Source organism: Pinus tabuliformis, chromosome 2_1 (genome assembly GCF_031772625.1).
Source record: "Pinus tabuliformis cultivar Carrire ecotype Pingquan chromosome 2_1, CPIR1, whole genome shotgun sequence".
Classification (NCBI taxonomy): domain Eukaryota; kingdom Viridiplantae; phylum Streptophyta; class Pinopsida; order Pinales; family Pinaceae; genus Pinus; species Pinus tabuliformis.
Window position 1 is genome coordinate 995,127,048 of NC_142299.1, and position 17,622 is coordinate 995,144,669.

Consider the following 17,622-nt stretch of genomic DNA (forward strand, 5'->3'; position numbering starts at 1 on the left):
CAGAAGGGTGAGCTCGAAAGTAAAGAAGGGTTTTTCGTAGGTAGGAACTACGGCTAGAATGCGTGAGAAGGCAAGTTGAATAGCAACAATCTGGTAACAAATGTAGAAATCGTAGGGAATGACAGCTAAGGGTAGTGTATGAAACCCAGATTTCCCAGAAAACCTCAAAACACAAAGAAAAATTGGAGACCTTGCAGGAAACCCCAAAAAGGGGGGAGCAGAACAAATATTTCGAAGATTTTTCAGAGAAAAAGAAATTCTGGATCAGTAGATTGTAGCTCAAAGAACCCTTAAAAACTTTCCGAGAAACTCTTGATTAGTTGATATATTCTGCTTCAGATTTATCAATAAAACCCTTAAAAATTTTCTCCAGATAAAAAATAAAAATAAATTTAAACCTTGGACTGCAAAATGTTTCAATGATATCCCTGGAAAAGGATTTTAATGAACCCCAGAGATTCAGATCTTACCCTTCAGGGCCTAGATCTGGACTCTATGCAGATTTCTTCCTCAAATCTGTAGCTGCAAGACAACAAGAAACACCCAAACGATATATACAATGACCCAAAAAACTAAAACCCAGAAAACCCAAATTAGAAAACTGAAAATAATTACAGATCTATGTACATGAATGACAGATTTATCATATCTAGGGAGTGTGAGTGCAACTCCGCTCTCAGATATGATAATTTGAGGCTCTCAACAACGAGTTCTATCATTTAGCACAAAAAAAAAAAATTAAAATTTTTGAATTTTAAAGGAGGTGCTGAGCTCAAAACCTTTCATGCATCACCAGTAAAAAATATATATATTATGATAAGCCCGGGATCAAATTAAGCTGGGCTCTTTAGAAAACACAAATCGGGAGTTGGCTGGTCCAATTGAAAACTTCCCAGAATGCTTGATGATCTAAAAATCAAGACTTTCCTGCAAAACTCAATTCAGCCATCAAAATAGAGCAAGAAAACAATAATAAAACTTAGACAAATAGAGATACCTGCTATTACGTTCAGAATTTAAATTATTATTCAAACCCCAGGGACTGAGCAAGATACCTGTACTTAAATCACTCTTCAGAAGTTATTATCAATGGCTAAAAAAAATTACGCATGAAAACAATACATCTTACAGTATTTCCATGAAGAGTAACACCAACGAAAATTAACCCCAAAGTCTTTCTTTATTATCCGAATAAAAATTTACACGAAAGCTTTTCGCTTAGTACACGATCAAAAGATCGGATGAACTGACTGACAAATGACCACCTATTTAACAATAAATCCTCCAACGGCTAGTTCAAGTGATCCTCGTCAAAGAAATCTCGACTGTTGATGAGGATCAAAATTTCTTTTAATCCCATCTGTCGAAATTTCAAATTCTTGAGGAAATTCGAATTTTTCAATTAAATGCATTTTAATTAATTCAAAAATTAAATTTCTGAATTAATTACCTCAAAATTTTGACTTTGACTTAACCCCAGGGACCAAAGGCTTAAAATTTAGCAAAATAATCAATTTACCTTAGTCCCGAGATTTTTCAAATTTTGATTTTTAAGGACCAACGAATTTTGCCCTCGGAGAATTTAAATTTACGTAGGACCTAGAATTAATTAAATTTCTGGCTTAGGATTTTAATTAATTTTGGCCAGAAAATTTAATTAATTAACCTACAAGGGGATAAATTATTTTTTCAACCCTCAAAGCACTTTACATCATGATTTTTACAGTTTTTACATTTAAAGGGGGAAAACCCATTTGCAAAAGACGCTCACAGACTACCCATTTATGCGACACAAATATAATTCAACAGACCAAGCAATTTGTAATAAAATAACTTAACCAAATAGTTAGGATTATTCCCAAATCACTTTTACATAGACTTGATCTAGAACACTAGGACTCGCCTAAGAACCCAATGACAAAATCCATTCCGGCTTTGGGTTAACGCTCAAGGAAAACTCTGCCGACCATCTAAGAATGGATCTGTGAGACAAAAATTCTCCCGGGATGTAGATCGTCACCAGAAAAGTAGGTTTACCTAGGTAATTACATACACGACACGGATCTGCTAAGATTATTTACATTATATACATGCATAATGGGTTTACATTATAAGATGATGATTAAGCTAATGATGATAGCTGGACGGCACGGACACATTGATTAGGTGCTACCCTTTTGTGAAAAAAGGGGGTGTATTGCTATGGGTCGTTGACACGTAGTGGTCAACATATGGCTCTACTTGGGGACATGTTGCTGCACTGGAGGAATGTGAGAATCCAGAATCTGCATCCGTGCAACACACAATATAACATAAGTAGTGTCCATCCAAAAAATCATCATATAATGTTAAGCACAGGAAAGGTATAAGCTCTTCATTTATTAACTATCCTAATAACATGGAAAACATAAATCTAACTACAAAATGAAACACTGAAATAACAGGGCATAAAGTTAGAAATACAATACAAAGATGCCCCATGGCATTAGATGCGTTCAATATAGTGCATATTGAGCATTTTCCTACTTTCAGGCAAATCTATCGGCTGTTTCTCAGATGTGCCATGTCCAATCTTGCACACGGTAGGACTTTTTCCTATCCGAAAATCAAGCTACTCACGGCCATCTGATGCATCAAATTGCTTTCTCATTCTCTTTCTCTTGCGTTTTTTCTTTGTGGCAGGCTGTATCACTGATAATGTGGAACATTCTGCTTCACAACTCTTAGATGAAGTATGTAGGGTATGCATGACATGTCTTTCTTCATTTTGCATCTGATTCTTATCAATTTCTGTTTTATCCGAGTCACCTTCAACTAGCCACTTTTCGATGGAACGAATGACCTCCTCATAATAAGATGGAGCTTGTTGTAGCAGACAAGGAGGCTTATGATCTGTTGACATTTCCTTGTTTCTTTCATCCTCTGACTGATGCTAAAGTGTCTGTACATGTATTGTTATGGCATCCATCTGGGTAGAGTGTTCAACCTTTATAACACTGACTTCCTTGGCATGGTTTTCCTCCATGGCCAATAACTTATTCGTAAGACATATCTGACCAGCTTCCATATTTTTTATTACTTTGTCATTATTTGCTTTTATGGTCATCAAGCAATGTTGCATAGAGTTTATCTCTTTCTCATGATTTGCTTGTATGATAGCTAACTAATTATTATAATCGAATCTCGTGATGGTCATTTCTTCATCCATAGTTGACAATCTGTTCTGAATGAGACTTATTTCTTCTTGATAACTTGTTTCCGTGGCAGTCACGTGATTTGAATGATTAAATTCCATGATCGTCATATTTTCCTCTAGGGCTAATAACTTGCTTTGCATAATTAATTTCCCTGTCATGATTAGCTTTCATGGTTTCTATTTCCTTAGCATGCTGATTCTACCTGTCAGTCCTCATATCCTACATATTCTGAGTACACTTTTCTACTACAGTGGCTACGTGATCGGAGTGTTTAATTTTCATGATTTCCATCTCCTCATCACGTTTTTCCAGTTGAGTGTACAAAGTTCTCATATCCTTGGCGTAATCATTTATAAATTTCTCTTGATTAAGCTCCAGATTTTTTACCAGTTGTGTTTGACTGAACTGCATGTCTTTAACAAACTGCTTTAGTTCTTCTATAAGATGCTTATCATTCTCCCTTTCATTGTCGACATTGATTTGATAACTTGTTCCTGCTTTTCCACTATCATGGATTCGTCTTGCAACAGTACAAGTGGATGGCACATTCTGATATGGATAATTGTCTTGAAATATTTCATTGATAGCTGGATCCTTTACAAGATCACTCTCATTCTATTGCATAATTTTAGGGGCATAAGGCGAGCTACCTTGATTACCATATCTATCTATAAAAGCATTGATGATGTCTTGTAAAGAAACGAAAAAATCTTCAGGACAATCATTAAACCAATTCAAAGCATCACCCTCTAAAGAAAAGGCAAATAGACGCATTTTGACATCTTCACGTTTATATTGGGGAGAACTACAATATTTGATTATTGTATGAGTAAACCTGCATAGATTCTTTCTAGCAACGACTAAATCACCACCCGAGAACAAAGGCAACTTATGAATGGCCTCTTCTAGCATATCATGGAGAAAATCAATAAAATGACACGGGGTAAACGAATCATCCATGATGACTTGCTTGAAGGGATAAGGAGGGACCAAATGGATGCTAGAGAGAGACCCCTGCTCAAGAAAATCAAGAGATCCACAAGAAGCGAGCTTCTAGTAGAAATTCTTGTAAGAAATGAAAGAAGTGGAGTCGCCACTTGAACATGAATCTAGCTCTAAGATCCAAAAGGCAAAAACAACTGGATATAAGGGAGGGCTTCTTGTCTGAGAAATAATAAATGAAAGAAGTGGAGTCACCACCCAAACAAGAAACGAACCGATATGTCCAGGTGCTAAAGGTGCAGATGAAACGATTAATGAGATGACGAAAGATGAAGTGATGAAAAGATCAAATGACACCAAAAAATGTTGTGCCGCTTGACTGGCTAATGAATGGCGGAAATGATGAGATGATTAAAACAATGTTGAGAAAACCAGGGACAAAAAAACTCTATCCCGAGCAACGACGCCAAAAAATGTTGTCGCACAGAATGTCTAGGCACCATGACAACGCTCAAAGGGTTGTCACTCTTAATCCTTACTCACTCCATTTAGACTCTCTCCTAGACAAGTCAAGGGGGGTAGTCCCTAAGGTAAATGGATGAGGATATCCTGTAAAACACGGGCTCTAGGAGATTTTAATGATGGGCAACTTGATGAATCTAAAGCGAGTCTCGATCAATTAAGATAGATGGATTAAAATAAGACACAATTATAAGATATAAATGACTACAAACTAGTGCCTTTAATATTAACATTAACCATAGACTAAATAAAACAAGTTATCTAGAACAATTTCCCAATATGTGACGAATAGTGACAATCAGGTATGATCAATATAAATGCCCAAAACTATATCATGCAAGAGATTCTAGATTTAAAATGATTTTCATTAATGACCAAGATCTAGAATTAATTAATTTTCTCCTATCGCCAATATAACTTTTAAAACATTAATCGCACTTGACCAGAGAGAAATATTACCACAAAATGACACCAAGGAGATTTATGTAATCAATTCAATTGTTCCTTAGGAAATTAATTTAATGTGGTGAATAAAGAAATTAAATTTTTAATATGACAAAGGTAAATTAAAAGGGTTATTAAATCGGAATTTTAATGGGCCATGGGCCACATTAAAATTTTTAATCTGAAAGCGCAAATCCTCTTTTAATTTAATTCCTTAGTTACTAAATTTTTTACTTTTTAGATTTTTTTTTTTAAATTTTCTAAATTTTTAAAATTTTTAAGATTTTTAGAATTTTTTATTTTTAGGATTTTTTAGATTTTTCAATTTTTTATTTTTATATTTTTTTGAATTTTGTAAAAAAATATAAAAATTTAAAATCAAATGTCACAAAGAATAAAAGAAAAACTTTTTTAATTATTCCTAAATGTTTTAGATTTAGATTTTTTTAATTTTGTTAAACTTTTTTTAGGCTTTTTAATGTTTTTAAAATCAAAATCATAAAAATGAAAAATGTGAAACTAAATAGAATCAAGTCGAAAATTAAGAAATAAAGTAAAAAATAAAAGCCAAAAGAAAAAAAATCGAATTCTAAAACTGAATCTAACCAAAGCAAAGAATTAAACTAACCTAAATCATAAATGAAAATTAAAAAAATAAAAATTTTCGATGCTGCTAACCTTTACTCATGCATACATAATATACAACAAAAGGTCAAATGAATAAAATCGAAACCAAACGAGTTTTTCGTTTGCAGGTTTGAAATGGTTCGATGGCAGTGTAAGGATGGAGGAGATGAGCTTGCAGGCGAGCGAGGAAGAAGGGACTGGGAGCAGGGTGGCAGCACGCATGTGGAGAGGACCGATGAAGCAATGCATGCAGGAGGAAGGGTTTGTTGGATGGAGCGAGCTCGGGCTAGGGAAGAGTTGGGACAGACAGCGAGAGGGATGGCCGCGAGTTGGGCAGCGTGACGGACATGCAACACATAGCAAGCAGCGAGGGAATATATGAGGGTTGCGTAGAGATGAGAGGGTTTGAGGGACTCATGCAGGTTAGACAAGGAGCAAGGTATGGTAGCGGAGGTGAGGGCAAAAAGCAGACAAGAATGCGGACAACACAAAGATGGAGCTGTAGCTGCGGGCTAGGAATGGAATGCGATGGCAGAGGGACATGAGGCTACGGGCTTGTGGGAGGATCTGAGGAATAACGCAGATGGACTGAAGGTATGCGGCAAGTGTGAAGGAGCAATACACAGAAGGGTGAGCTGGAAAGAAAAGAAGGGTTTTTCGCAGGTAGGAACTACGACCAGAACGCGTGAGAAGGCAAGTTGAATAGCAACAATCTGGTAGCAGATGAAGAAATCGCAGGGAATGGCAGCTATGGGCAGCGTATGAAACCCAGATTTTCCAGAAAACCTCAAAACACAAAGAAAAATTTGAGACTTTGCAGGAAACCCCAAAAAAGGGGCAGCAGAACAAAGATTTCGAAGATTTTTCAGAGAAAAAGAAATTCTGGATCAACGGATGATAGCTCAAAGAACCCTTAAAAACTTTCCGAGAAACTCTTGATTAGTTGATATATTCTGTTTCAGATTTATCAATAAAACCCTTAAAAATTTTCTCCAGATAAAAAAATAAATTTAAATTTAAACCCTAGACTGCAAAATGTCTGAATGATATCCCTGGAAAAGGATTTTAATGAATCCCAGAGATCCAGATCTTACCCTCCAGGGCCTAGATCTGGACCCTATGCAGATTACTTCCTCAGATCTGTCGCTGCAAGACAACAAGAAACACCCAAACGATATATACAATGACCCAAAAAACTAAAACCCAGAAAACCCAGAAAACCCAAATCAGGAAATTGAAAATAATTACAGATCTATGTACATGAATGGCAGATTTATCAGATTTAGGAAGTGTGAGTCCAACTCCACTCTCAGATCTGATAATATGAGGATCTCAACAGACAGATCTATCGATTTAGCACAAAAAAAAAATTAAATTTTTTGAATTTTAAAGGAGGTGCTGAGCTCAAAACCCTTCATGCATCACCAGTAAAAAAAAAATTCTTATGATAAGCCTGGGATCAAATTAAGCTGGGCTCTTCAGAGAACACGAATCGGGAGTTGGCTGGTCCAACTGAAAACTTCCCCGAATGCCCAATGATCTAAAAATCAAGACTTTCCTGCAAAACTCAATTCAACCATCAACATAGAGCGAGAAAACAATAATAAAACTTAGACAAATAGAGATACCTGCTATTACATTTAAAATTTAGATTACTATTCAAACCCCAGCAACTGAGCAAGAGACATGTACTCAAATCACTCTTCAGAAGCTATTATCAATGGCTAAAAGGAAATTACGCATGAAAACAATACATCTTACAGTTTTTCCATGAAGAGTAACACCGGTGAAAATTAACCCCCTAGTCTTTTTTTATTATCCGAATAAAAATTTACATGAGAGCTTTTCGCTTAACACACGATCAAAAGATCGGATGAACTGACTGACAAATGGCCTCCTATTTAGAGATAAATCCTCCAATGGCTAGTTCGAGTGATCCTCATCAAAACAATCTCGACTGTTGATGAGGTTCAAAACTTCTTTTAATCTCATTTGTCGAAATTTCAAATTCTTGACGAAATTCGAATTTTTCAATTAAATGCATTTTAATTGATTCAAAAATTAAATTTTTGAATTAATTTCCTCAAAATTTTGACTTTGACTTAACCCCAGGGACCAAAGGCTTAAAATTTAGGAAAATAATCAATTTGCTTTAGTCCCGGGACCTTTCAATTTTGATTTTTAAGGACCAATGAATTTTTTCCTTCGGAGAATTTAAATTTATCTAGGACCTAGAATTAATTAAATTTCAGGTTTAGGATTTTAATTAATTTTGGCCAGAAAATTTAACTAATTAACCTATGAGGGGATAAATTATTTTTCCAACCCTCAGGACATTTTACATCATGATTTTTACATTTTTTTACATCTCAAAGGGGAAAACCCATTTGCAAAAGACTTTCACAGACTACCCAATTCTGCAACACAAATATAATCCAGCAGACCAAGAAATTTGTAATAAAATAACCTAATCAAATAGTTAGGATTATTCCAAAATCACTTTTACATAGACTCAATCTAGAACATTAGGACTTGCCTAAAATCCCAGTGACAAAATCCATTCCGGCTTTGGGGTAAGGCTGAAGGAAAACTCTGCCGACTATTCGAGAATGGATTAGTGAGACAAAAAACCTCCCGGAATGTAGATTGTCACCAGAAAATTAGGTTTACCTAGGTAATTACATATACGACATGGATCTGCTGAGATTATTTACATTATACACATGCAGAATGGGTTTACATTATAAGATGATGATCAAGTTGATGATGATAGCTGGACGACACGAACACATCGATTAGTCGCTATTCCTTTTGCGAAAAAAGGGGGTGTACTTCTATGGGTCATTGACACGTAGTGGTCAACTCCAACCATTCACAAATGACAATAGAGAATCTCCAAGGGAAGAATAACCATACATCAAAATTCATCCATTAATGCTCCAATTCATCGTCTAGAAAAAAGTGTGAAATTCTTTATAGAAGAGAGAGATCCAATCCAAAGTGATGATGAGAAATGAACTCATCTCACTCCTATTTATATACAACTTAAGGGTTCGAATTAGCCTCTTTGGCCTACATAAGCCCCAAAAATAAAATAATGTGCTAATAATACAACTTTTGGTGATAAGCTCACTGTTGATCACTACGTGTCAACTTCCCATAGAAGTACACCCCCTTCTTTCACAAAAGGGATAGTGCTTAACCGACATGTCCGTGCCATTCGACAGTCATCGTCAACTTGATCATATTATGTTGTAAACCCAGTCTGCATGTGCGAATTGTAAATAATCTTAGCAGATATGAGTCGTGTATGTAAATTGCCTAGGTGGACCTAATTTCCTAGTGATAATCTACGTTCCGGAAGGTTTTTTGTCTCACCGATCTATGATCGGCAGAGTTTTCCTCCAGCCTAACCCCAAAGCCAGAATGGATTTTGTCATTAGAATCTTAGGAGAATCCTAGTGTGTTAATCTGCTAGATTATAGTTGTGTCGCAGAACTGGGTGGTTTATGAGGGTCTATGTCAAATGGGTTCTCCCCCTTGAGATGTAATGTCGTAAAAGTCATGATGTAAAGTGTCTTGAGGGTTAGAAAATGTTTTAATCCCCTCGTAAGTCCTAAGTCCTAGGTCCTGGGCCATTGCGACTTGCGATATGCGATGTGCCGATAGCGTGATCGGCGGTCGGGGTCGTAGCAATGCAAAGGGACCATGCCATTGCGACTTGTGATGAGCGATGATGCGATCGCATTTGGACCATTGGATCGCGAGTTTGATTAGACGGTGGAGGATCAACGGTGGGATATCGCATTGCTATTATGTTAAGTCCATGAACCGGAGCTCCTGCTTGTTGCGATTGCGATATGCGATTAGAGCCCGGACCCGATAGGATTATAAACACGATTGCATATTATTTGAAGTCTGGATTTTCAGATTTTCAGTGTATTCCTGTGTATTTGGTGTTTGGCCATAGGCAATGCGATTTGCGATGAGTGATGAAGAACATGGACCCGATAGGTTTATAGGGGCGATTCTATATTATTTGAGTTCCGGCAAAATGCCCCATGATGGGTTTTCATCAGTTTTCCTATGTATTGCATTACGTGTTCGAATGCGGGATTTCTACAGGAGGAAGGCCGAACGGTTGGGTTTCTTATGCCTGCCGGTTCATTTCAATGGGACATTGATTCTTTTGAGAAAACGCGTGGTTTTCCATGATGGAGAACTGTAACCAAATGGTTACAAATACACAGAGAACGCAGTTGACAAGGATACGCTGGGGAGGTCATAAGAAAGCCCAGGCAGAGTAATGCACAAAGGATACTCGTGCGATGCTGGAGAATACATTGCCAAGGCACAGTGAATGCACAGAGGTCGAGAGTACTGCCATGAAGACATAGAGAGAGAAGGCTGAGGCAGAGTAATGCGCAGAGGCAGCTCGGAGAAGCCCAGAGCTGTTTGAACGCTGAGGAATCCAAAGGGAAAGCTCAGTATATGCCAGGAGGGCAGTCTACGGAGTGAGGAAGGCTCGCGTAGAGAAAAAGGCTTAGTGAATGCTCAAAGGGAAGCTCAGAGAGCCGCAGAGCCAGAGCGCTTGACAGAGGCATAGCCACCAGAGATTGGAGGCAAAGCTGCAGAGCCAGAGAGCTCAAATGGACTTCTAAAGAGCCATGAAGTTGCAATGAAGTTTAGAACAACAAAGAGATCGAAATGATCAAGCTATTGCTGGTGACTGTTGTACTGAAGACAGAAGAAGGATTCTAGAGACAATATAGAATTTCGAGAGAGTTAGAGAGGCCAGAAGCCCAAGAAGCTCAGAGCACTGGCTAAAGGAGTCAAGTCCAGAGAGGCCTAGATTTGTCTGAAGTTAAAGGACAGCTAGGGGTAAGATGGCATTCTAAGCCCATTGGTTCAGTTGTAAACCTATGGAGTTGAGTGTGGAACTTGTAAAAGAATTTAAGCCATAATCCGAAAGAGCCTAGTTGAGTTGACTAGAGCTCACGGAGACGTGGCCCAAGAGGTTTGGGTGAACTCCTAATTATATTGCTGTTATGTGTGTTGGTTATTATTTGCATTATTTGTTGTTATATGTTTTTATATCAGTTTAAGCAAATTAACTTAAAGCAGTTAACAGTTAAAGGCAAACACAAGCATACACCTTTTTCAAGTTCTTTTAATTCTGCAAATTGTCAATATAAGCCTTGATCTTGGGAATATATAAGCTTTGGAGTGGGAGAGACAAGAAGCTATCAGTGCCCCATTTTAGATCAGGCAGGAACGGCTAGCATCAGCGCAAGTACCGATGCCGGATGATCAGAGTAATACTCAGTGAGGAGTATTGTTAGAGCACAGTCCTCGCTAAGAGGGAGTGTTGATTTGGGGTAGCATCGGATGTGCTCTAGCCACGAAATTTGGTGGAGGGCACATGAGATCTCCAATACCCAGAAAGGGTTTGGGCAGATTCTAAACAGATGAGGAGATATTAAAATAATTAATATGCTAAATGGAGTCCCTAAGTCTAAACTTAGCGAAAATAAAATATTAATGTATATTAATATGAATCTGTATTAGAATGGTCCAAAAGACATGGATCAAGCCAGATCTAATCTTAGTCGTTGATTAGGGACTTAATCTCGGCCGTTGAGATGTCAACAGGAAAGGTATAAGAGGAGGCTTGAGGGTCACTTGGAGAATACACCAGATGATCATTCATTCTATTCTCTAGAGCGATGTTTGCTAAGAGAAATAGAATCAGTGATTGGGAGAGCAGCTGAGGGGCATTGAGTACAGAGGAATAGAGAAGGCAAAGATTGTGCCGGGAGAGCAGCGCAGTAGCCAATGAGGGTGACACAGAGCCAGCAAGGGCTCACGTAAGGCCATGTAGAGGCAGCCAAGTGCTGCGCAGAGCACCAGAAGGGCCAGCGTGGCTAACACAGAGGCTCCCAGAGCTGACGCAGGGCCTCCTGGGGCTGATGTAGGCCAATAAAGGCTAACGCAGGGCTAGTGTGAGACAGAGGGGCTGATGCAGTCTAGATTGGGTAGACACAGGCCAAGAAAGGCTGACGCAGGGCTAGCGTGAGACAGAGAGGGGCTGACGCAGTCTAGATTTGGCAGATGCTGGGGTTGCAGGAGTAGTTTTGTGCTGAGGAGTTGCCAGGAGGGTTTTCCGGGGTTTCAGCCAGGAGATTTCTCTCAAACTGTGAGGTATAACTGCTAAGGAAATTCTCTGTTGGGTAGGCCAGTTACGACACCCAGCTTGTACTCTGATATTGCTTAATAATAAAACCCTTAGATAGTTGCACCGGTTTTCTTGCATTGGGTTTTTCAGGGGACATTGGTCCAAAAATAATGGTGTCATGTGGTGTGTTTGTTCTTGTTTCTTTTAGTTGTTGATCTGTATATGTTGAGCATGCATTGGTGTTTATTTTCAGTATTTACTTTGTAAATAACTTGTTAAAGGAAAAATAACAAGTAGGTAGGAATAAATCAGATAAAGTGCATGAAGGGTTTCTAAACTAGGTAAACTTAGAAACTTCAACAAAGGATGCCCAAATGCCCTAGTTTCTTCAGTAGTCAATTGAATGGATGCCCCAACATCTTAGACCAACCTACCACCCTGAAGTGTTCACAGACTCCAACCCGTAGGCGACTTCATGCACCAACCTAACACCTCCCTGCCACCCTATAATGAATGAAATGAGACAAGAGTGTGGATTCCCATACCAGGGACAACGATCCATGATACAATATGATTTACAATGATTTTGACCGAACACCCATTCAGACTATGACTTGCAACCGAACCATGACATCATCCCAACAAAGACTCCTATACCTCCCAATAATTCCTTTTCAACTCTATGCAGATTGACTCTTTTACAATAATGACTCTTCCAATGATGACACTTTTACAAATGACTCTTTTACAACTTTACAATGATGATTCTTGGGCTTGACACTTCTTCACAGTATACGGATGGCTGTCATGTCTTCAAAGGATGTCCCGCTGCAATGCTTCATTTGATTTGATACTTCTGCTCTTGAATTCTTGATTGAAGTTGTACTTGAATCTTCTTCTACCTGCATGCAAAATTTTCCCAGCGAAACCAATCCCAAAAAAAAACAAAATACCCTTCAACTTACCTCTGCCTGCAAAACACATGTAAGTGCATAATAATGAAAAAATACAAATTAAAATTACAATGCATACGTGAAGTGTGCTTGCCACTTTTGTTGTTGACTTGTTGCAGCAATAGACAAGACTCCCACTCTTGATATAGGCCTGGACTCTATGCAAGACTATATCCAAAACTGACCTAAAGATATATACAATAAAAATTGATGACAGACCCTAGACTTGTGATGGACCAAGTTCTAAGTACAACAACGGAGACCATTCTATCAATTATGACAAGACAAGTAATATGAACTTACAACATCATATAGATTTAGCAAACTTGGTGTAGCATCAAGAATATGTACCATAAAATATGTAGTATCAAGAATAGGACATCCAAAAAACTAATTGTGACATATAGAGACATAGAGATATAACCGAGACACTGTATATAATTACGTTGTCCTGCAAAAACATATGCCAGAGATGATACTCAAAATTCAAATGTAAACACTAATCATATATACCTTGCTATAGGAGACTTACCCTTGACTGTTGATGTGTGGTCCTTACTGCAGTGATCCTTGAATGCATGCTTTTTCTTGCCTTCTAGGAGCTCGATATTGAATATGTTGTATCTATGTAATTTCGGATCACCAGGGTCTGAAATTTCGTCCTGTGGTAGTCCTCTGAGTCCTCTTTCCAACCCCACAAGTTTGATCAAGATTGGATTCTTCAAAAAAGAGTTATGCCCAATCTCCCACGATGACCTGATTATAGACTAGTTTAGTAGAGCGAAATTGTACGAAGTGCCACGTGTCACTGTTGCGACCTTCGGCCCTGAAAACACTACTCAACAAACTACAGTCCGTCCTCTTTCTGTGACTATTTACGAAATTTGAATCCAATGCTCAGAGAAAAAGTTATGATGATTTTTCCAACGTCCCCTGTTTGACATGGAATTCGGGAGCCTGCAAAAACCCTAACTTTCTCAGATCATATCTCTGAAAATATAGCGAACCAAGATCTGAAATTCGATCACGAGGTTCATCAAGATTTCGGCTCAAATGGGTTTTAATTTCAGCTTCTGAAGTTTCACAGAAAAAAAAAAGTTATAGCGAAAATGCCATGATGACCTGTTTGAAGCCACAAAATCCCTATTAGAGGAGGATATGAGGGTCATTATTTATATGAATGTCTTGAGTTGAGAGGGTCCTCAACAAGTGAACGTTGGAGGGATTTTAGGAGCAATTCTTTTTTTTTATTAATTATTAAATATTCAATGACCACAACCAATCATGAGTGCCATGCCACAACCCCATAGGGTATTAGGCTAGTAACTGGGGTTACTAACTTCAAACATGAATATCTCTCAAACCATGAAGAATTACTTGGCGTGCCATATATCAACAGAAACATCTCGACGAGTAGAATCCATCTAGAGGATACTTGACTCAGAATAGTGTAATTTGTCAAGTCAAAATTCCCATGCAAGATCGGGGTAACCCCTGGTGCTGCTTGGGTTGACATCAATGACAACCACTGATCAACATCCTCTTCCTCTTGGTACTCTTCTTCTCCAGGGTTTCCTAATCCACCACTACCCACTTCTTCATCATCTTCCTCACTTCCTTTGCTCCCCAACATCATCATAACAAAAAAGGGAACCAACAAGAGAATGCCAAGCTGTATACTCATCATGTTTGGTGGAGTTATAGTTTCTTGCTTGCAATAAATTGAAGGAGGAACGGGAATTGGGAAAGAGTAGGAGAAGGGAACATCTTTCATTCGACATATAAAAAACACAAATGTTACATGGAAAAAAAAGAATGGGATTAGACCCTACCTCTTTGGCTCTCCAATGATGGTGCCTTCAATCTCACAAGCTCTCTCAAATGGCAACGTTCAATCTCTCTTGCACGCTCTTCAAGCTCATCAAGTTCAAACCTTCTCAATCTTCCTCAACTCAAGCTCCTCAAGCCCTCTCAATTTCTCTCAATCTCATGCAAATGATACATTGTGGGAGGGAAGGAGGCCTTTTATCCTTTTGGCCCCTTCCCTCCCAAAAAAACCTGCGCACTAGCTTTTTTTTTCTTTCGCGGGAGTGATTTTTTTCGTGTGGGAGTGATCGCTCCCAACAGGGCAGGGAGAAGATTTTTTTTAGGGAGCATGCTCCTGGGGTCGCTTTGTGTAGGAGCATGCTCCCGGGGTCGCTCTGTGTAGGAGCGTGCTCCCCGGGTCGTCCTCAATGTGCTCCTGATCAGAGTGCACTTTGGGAGTGGATTTGGGGGTGGTGGGGGGGGGGGGCGCGCTCCCCCACAGTCCTCTGAAAATTCCAATTTGCCAGTTGAAGACAGCATGTAGGGATTCATCATCACTTTGTCTGGGATAAGCTGCAGAACAGAGAGAACTCTCTTTTATTGTTCTTCGAGGGATCAGCAAGCTGATCTTTTCACAAAGCTTTTGTTGAAGGATAAATTTATAAAGTTTCATAACAAACTTGGTTATAAAAATTAGAAATTGGTCATTAATGAGGGCTAATAGAACATAATGACTAATGGTGACTTATGTAAATAATTAAATCTTAGTCCTAGGTAAATTTAAACATGAATGCAACTTAGGCTAGTTTAGTTAAATAAGGTGAAATGGTTAATTAACTCTGGTAGATGATAAGACATACTTCTAAATGTTCTGGGAGTTACATACATTATGCCCAAATATGTATTAAACACTGGCTTCTGTAATGAGAAAACATCTCGTCTCTTGCATTTTTCTTTCTCCAATAATATCTGATCAATATCCACAAGTAAATTTCAATGTTAATGCAACTTTTACAGACTTCAGAATTTTTTTACATCTTTAGAAACTAAAAAACTCCAGTGTGGTGATTCTACCCTGTTTGTGTGTAATGTGACAAACACGCGCCTTTCTAGAAACTAGTGGATATTGTAGGAAACCTTCATATGGAAAAATTGATTTCTAGTCTTTCTTGTAGGTCAATTTAACTTATATAAGACACTTTGATATGTTAAATATTCTGAACAGTGTTTAAATGTGGCCATAGGAAGCTTGCTGACAAAGTAGCAGCGGCTGGGTACTTTGTTGTCGTTCCTGACTTCTTTTATGGGGATCCATTCATACTAGGCAGTGGTGAGAATCCTTTTGCTGGGGCTCAAGATTGGCTAAAACGTCATGAGACAGTAATGCTTTTTTCCTTTCCTTTATTTGTATTTTTGTAAGAACATTACTTTATCTCTCGCTGATCCAGCTATACGATCTTAAATGTGGGCATTTGAAATGGTTACCTGTCTAGACTCTAATTGTAAGATACATTCTTTGGAAATACGTTGAGTGGCTCAAATTAGGTTCTTGAATTACAAGATACTCTTGTTGTTCATTTATAATCTTGCAATATCGTAGATGCACTGCACTGTTTACAAAAATGGGAATGCCATTTTTTATTAGCCACTTTTATGCTTCTTTAGGCCAAGGCATTTGAGGACTCCACCAAAGTTATAGATGTTTTGAAAAGCAGAGGCATATCTGCTATTGGTGCAGCTGGCTTTTGCTGGGGAGGTGAGAACTGATTCCATTGCATCCCTCTGTATAGTGATTATAAAAATTAGACTGGATTCATTACATCATGGTGGACTACGCATGCACATAGAGCCTTTGTATACGTTATAAGATGCTTGATGCAAATGAAATTAGACATTGTTCTTTAGAATGCGTTCAAGCAGACATAGATATGGACATGGGTGTGGTAACTCTACTGAAGAACACTAACACTACTGTTAATCATAATGGCAGCGAAACTGGTAGTGGAGCTAGCTAAGGGAGAAGTTCTGAAAGCAGGAGTGTTGTTACATCCATCATTGTTAACAGTTGATGATATTAAAGGTATGGATATAAAGCTCATTGAAATGTCTCTCTATAAACTGAGTCAAGTCTTTAGTGTACACTACTACATGGGCATTAGCTTGCCCATCTGTTATTGTTTCGTCATCTTTTACCGGTGGAGTTAGATATCTTTAGTTTATTTTTGTTCTTAAACTTAAAATAATGCTTTAAAAATTAACAAATAGGTTTATGATTTGCACCAGTGGTTAAAGCACCACTTGCAATACTGGGGGCTGAAATTGACAAAAGCAGTCCACCTGAACTCATACAGCAGTTTGGAGCAATTTTGTCTGCAAAACCAGAGGTACTTGAATTGGCTCAATTGCTGGGTTGTTTAGTGCATGCAGATTTATATGTTCCTATTATTGCCAAGTTCTGTTTCAAGTTCAATGGTGAAGCAAATGAGAACTCGTTAATAGAACTGTACCAATTTTATATGCCAGCTAATTTTTTTTATCTACTCTCATTCAAAAGAGAAGGCAATTTACCAGCATTGATATCATTTATGTGGTCATGTAATTTCCTGAAGAGGTCAAAGTCATATCATTATAAAAGTGCTGAAAGCTTGTTTGAAAATACTTGGAAAATGCAGCTAATGTTTTTGAATAATTCTGGAAAGTTAGTTATAACAGACAACTTAGTGTTTTCAAAGAAATGAAATCGTCAATAGGCTTTAATGGCATAGCATTTGTTTTCTTTCCAAATTGATGGAAGTATTTCCCAACTTGGTTTTCATCTCTTTAAGTGAACCTTGTGGACAACATGGGGCGCTATTTAATCATTCTAGATTCTTTTTGAAAATTTAAAGACCCAACAGGTAAATTTATGTTTCCATTAGTGGTAGGAATGTGTTGATTTCATTTTGCCCCTCGAGGA

At 38.1% G+C, this 17,622-nt stretch overlaps 1 protein-coding gene across 3 annotated transcripts in view; it reads left to right on the forward strand.

The window, feature by feature from the left end:
• Positions 1-17,622, forward strand: part of LOC149203974 (endo-1,3;1,4-beta-D-glucanase-like) — a 235,109-nt gene that overhangs the window by 123,901 nt on the left and 93,586 nt on the right. For all 3 annotated transcript variants that reach the window (XM_089403645.1, XM_089403644.1, XM_089403646.1), the window contains exons 3-6: positions 15,911-16,046; positions 16,332-16,422; positions 16,657-16,746; positions 16,950-17,050. In XM_089403645.1, the coding sequence (XP_089259771.1) occupies positions 15,911-16,046; positions 16,332-16,422; positions 16,657-16,746; positions 16,950-17,050 (418 nt within the window). The remainder of the gene's footprint in view (positions 1-15,910; positions 16,047-16,331; positions 16,423-16,656; positions 16,747-16,949; positions 17,051-17,622) is intronic.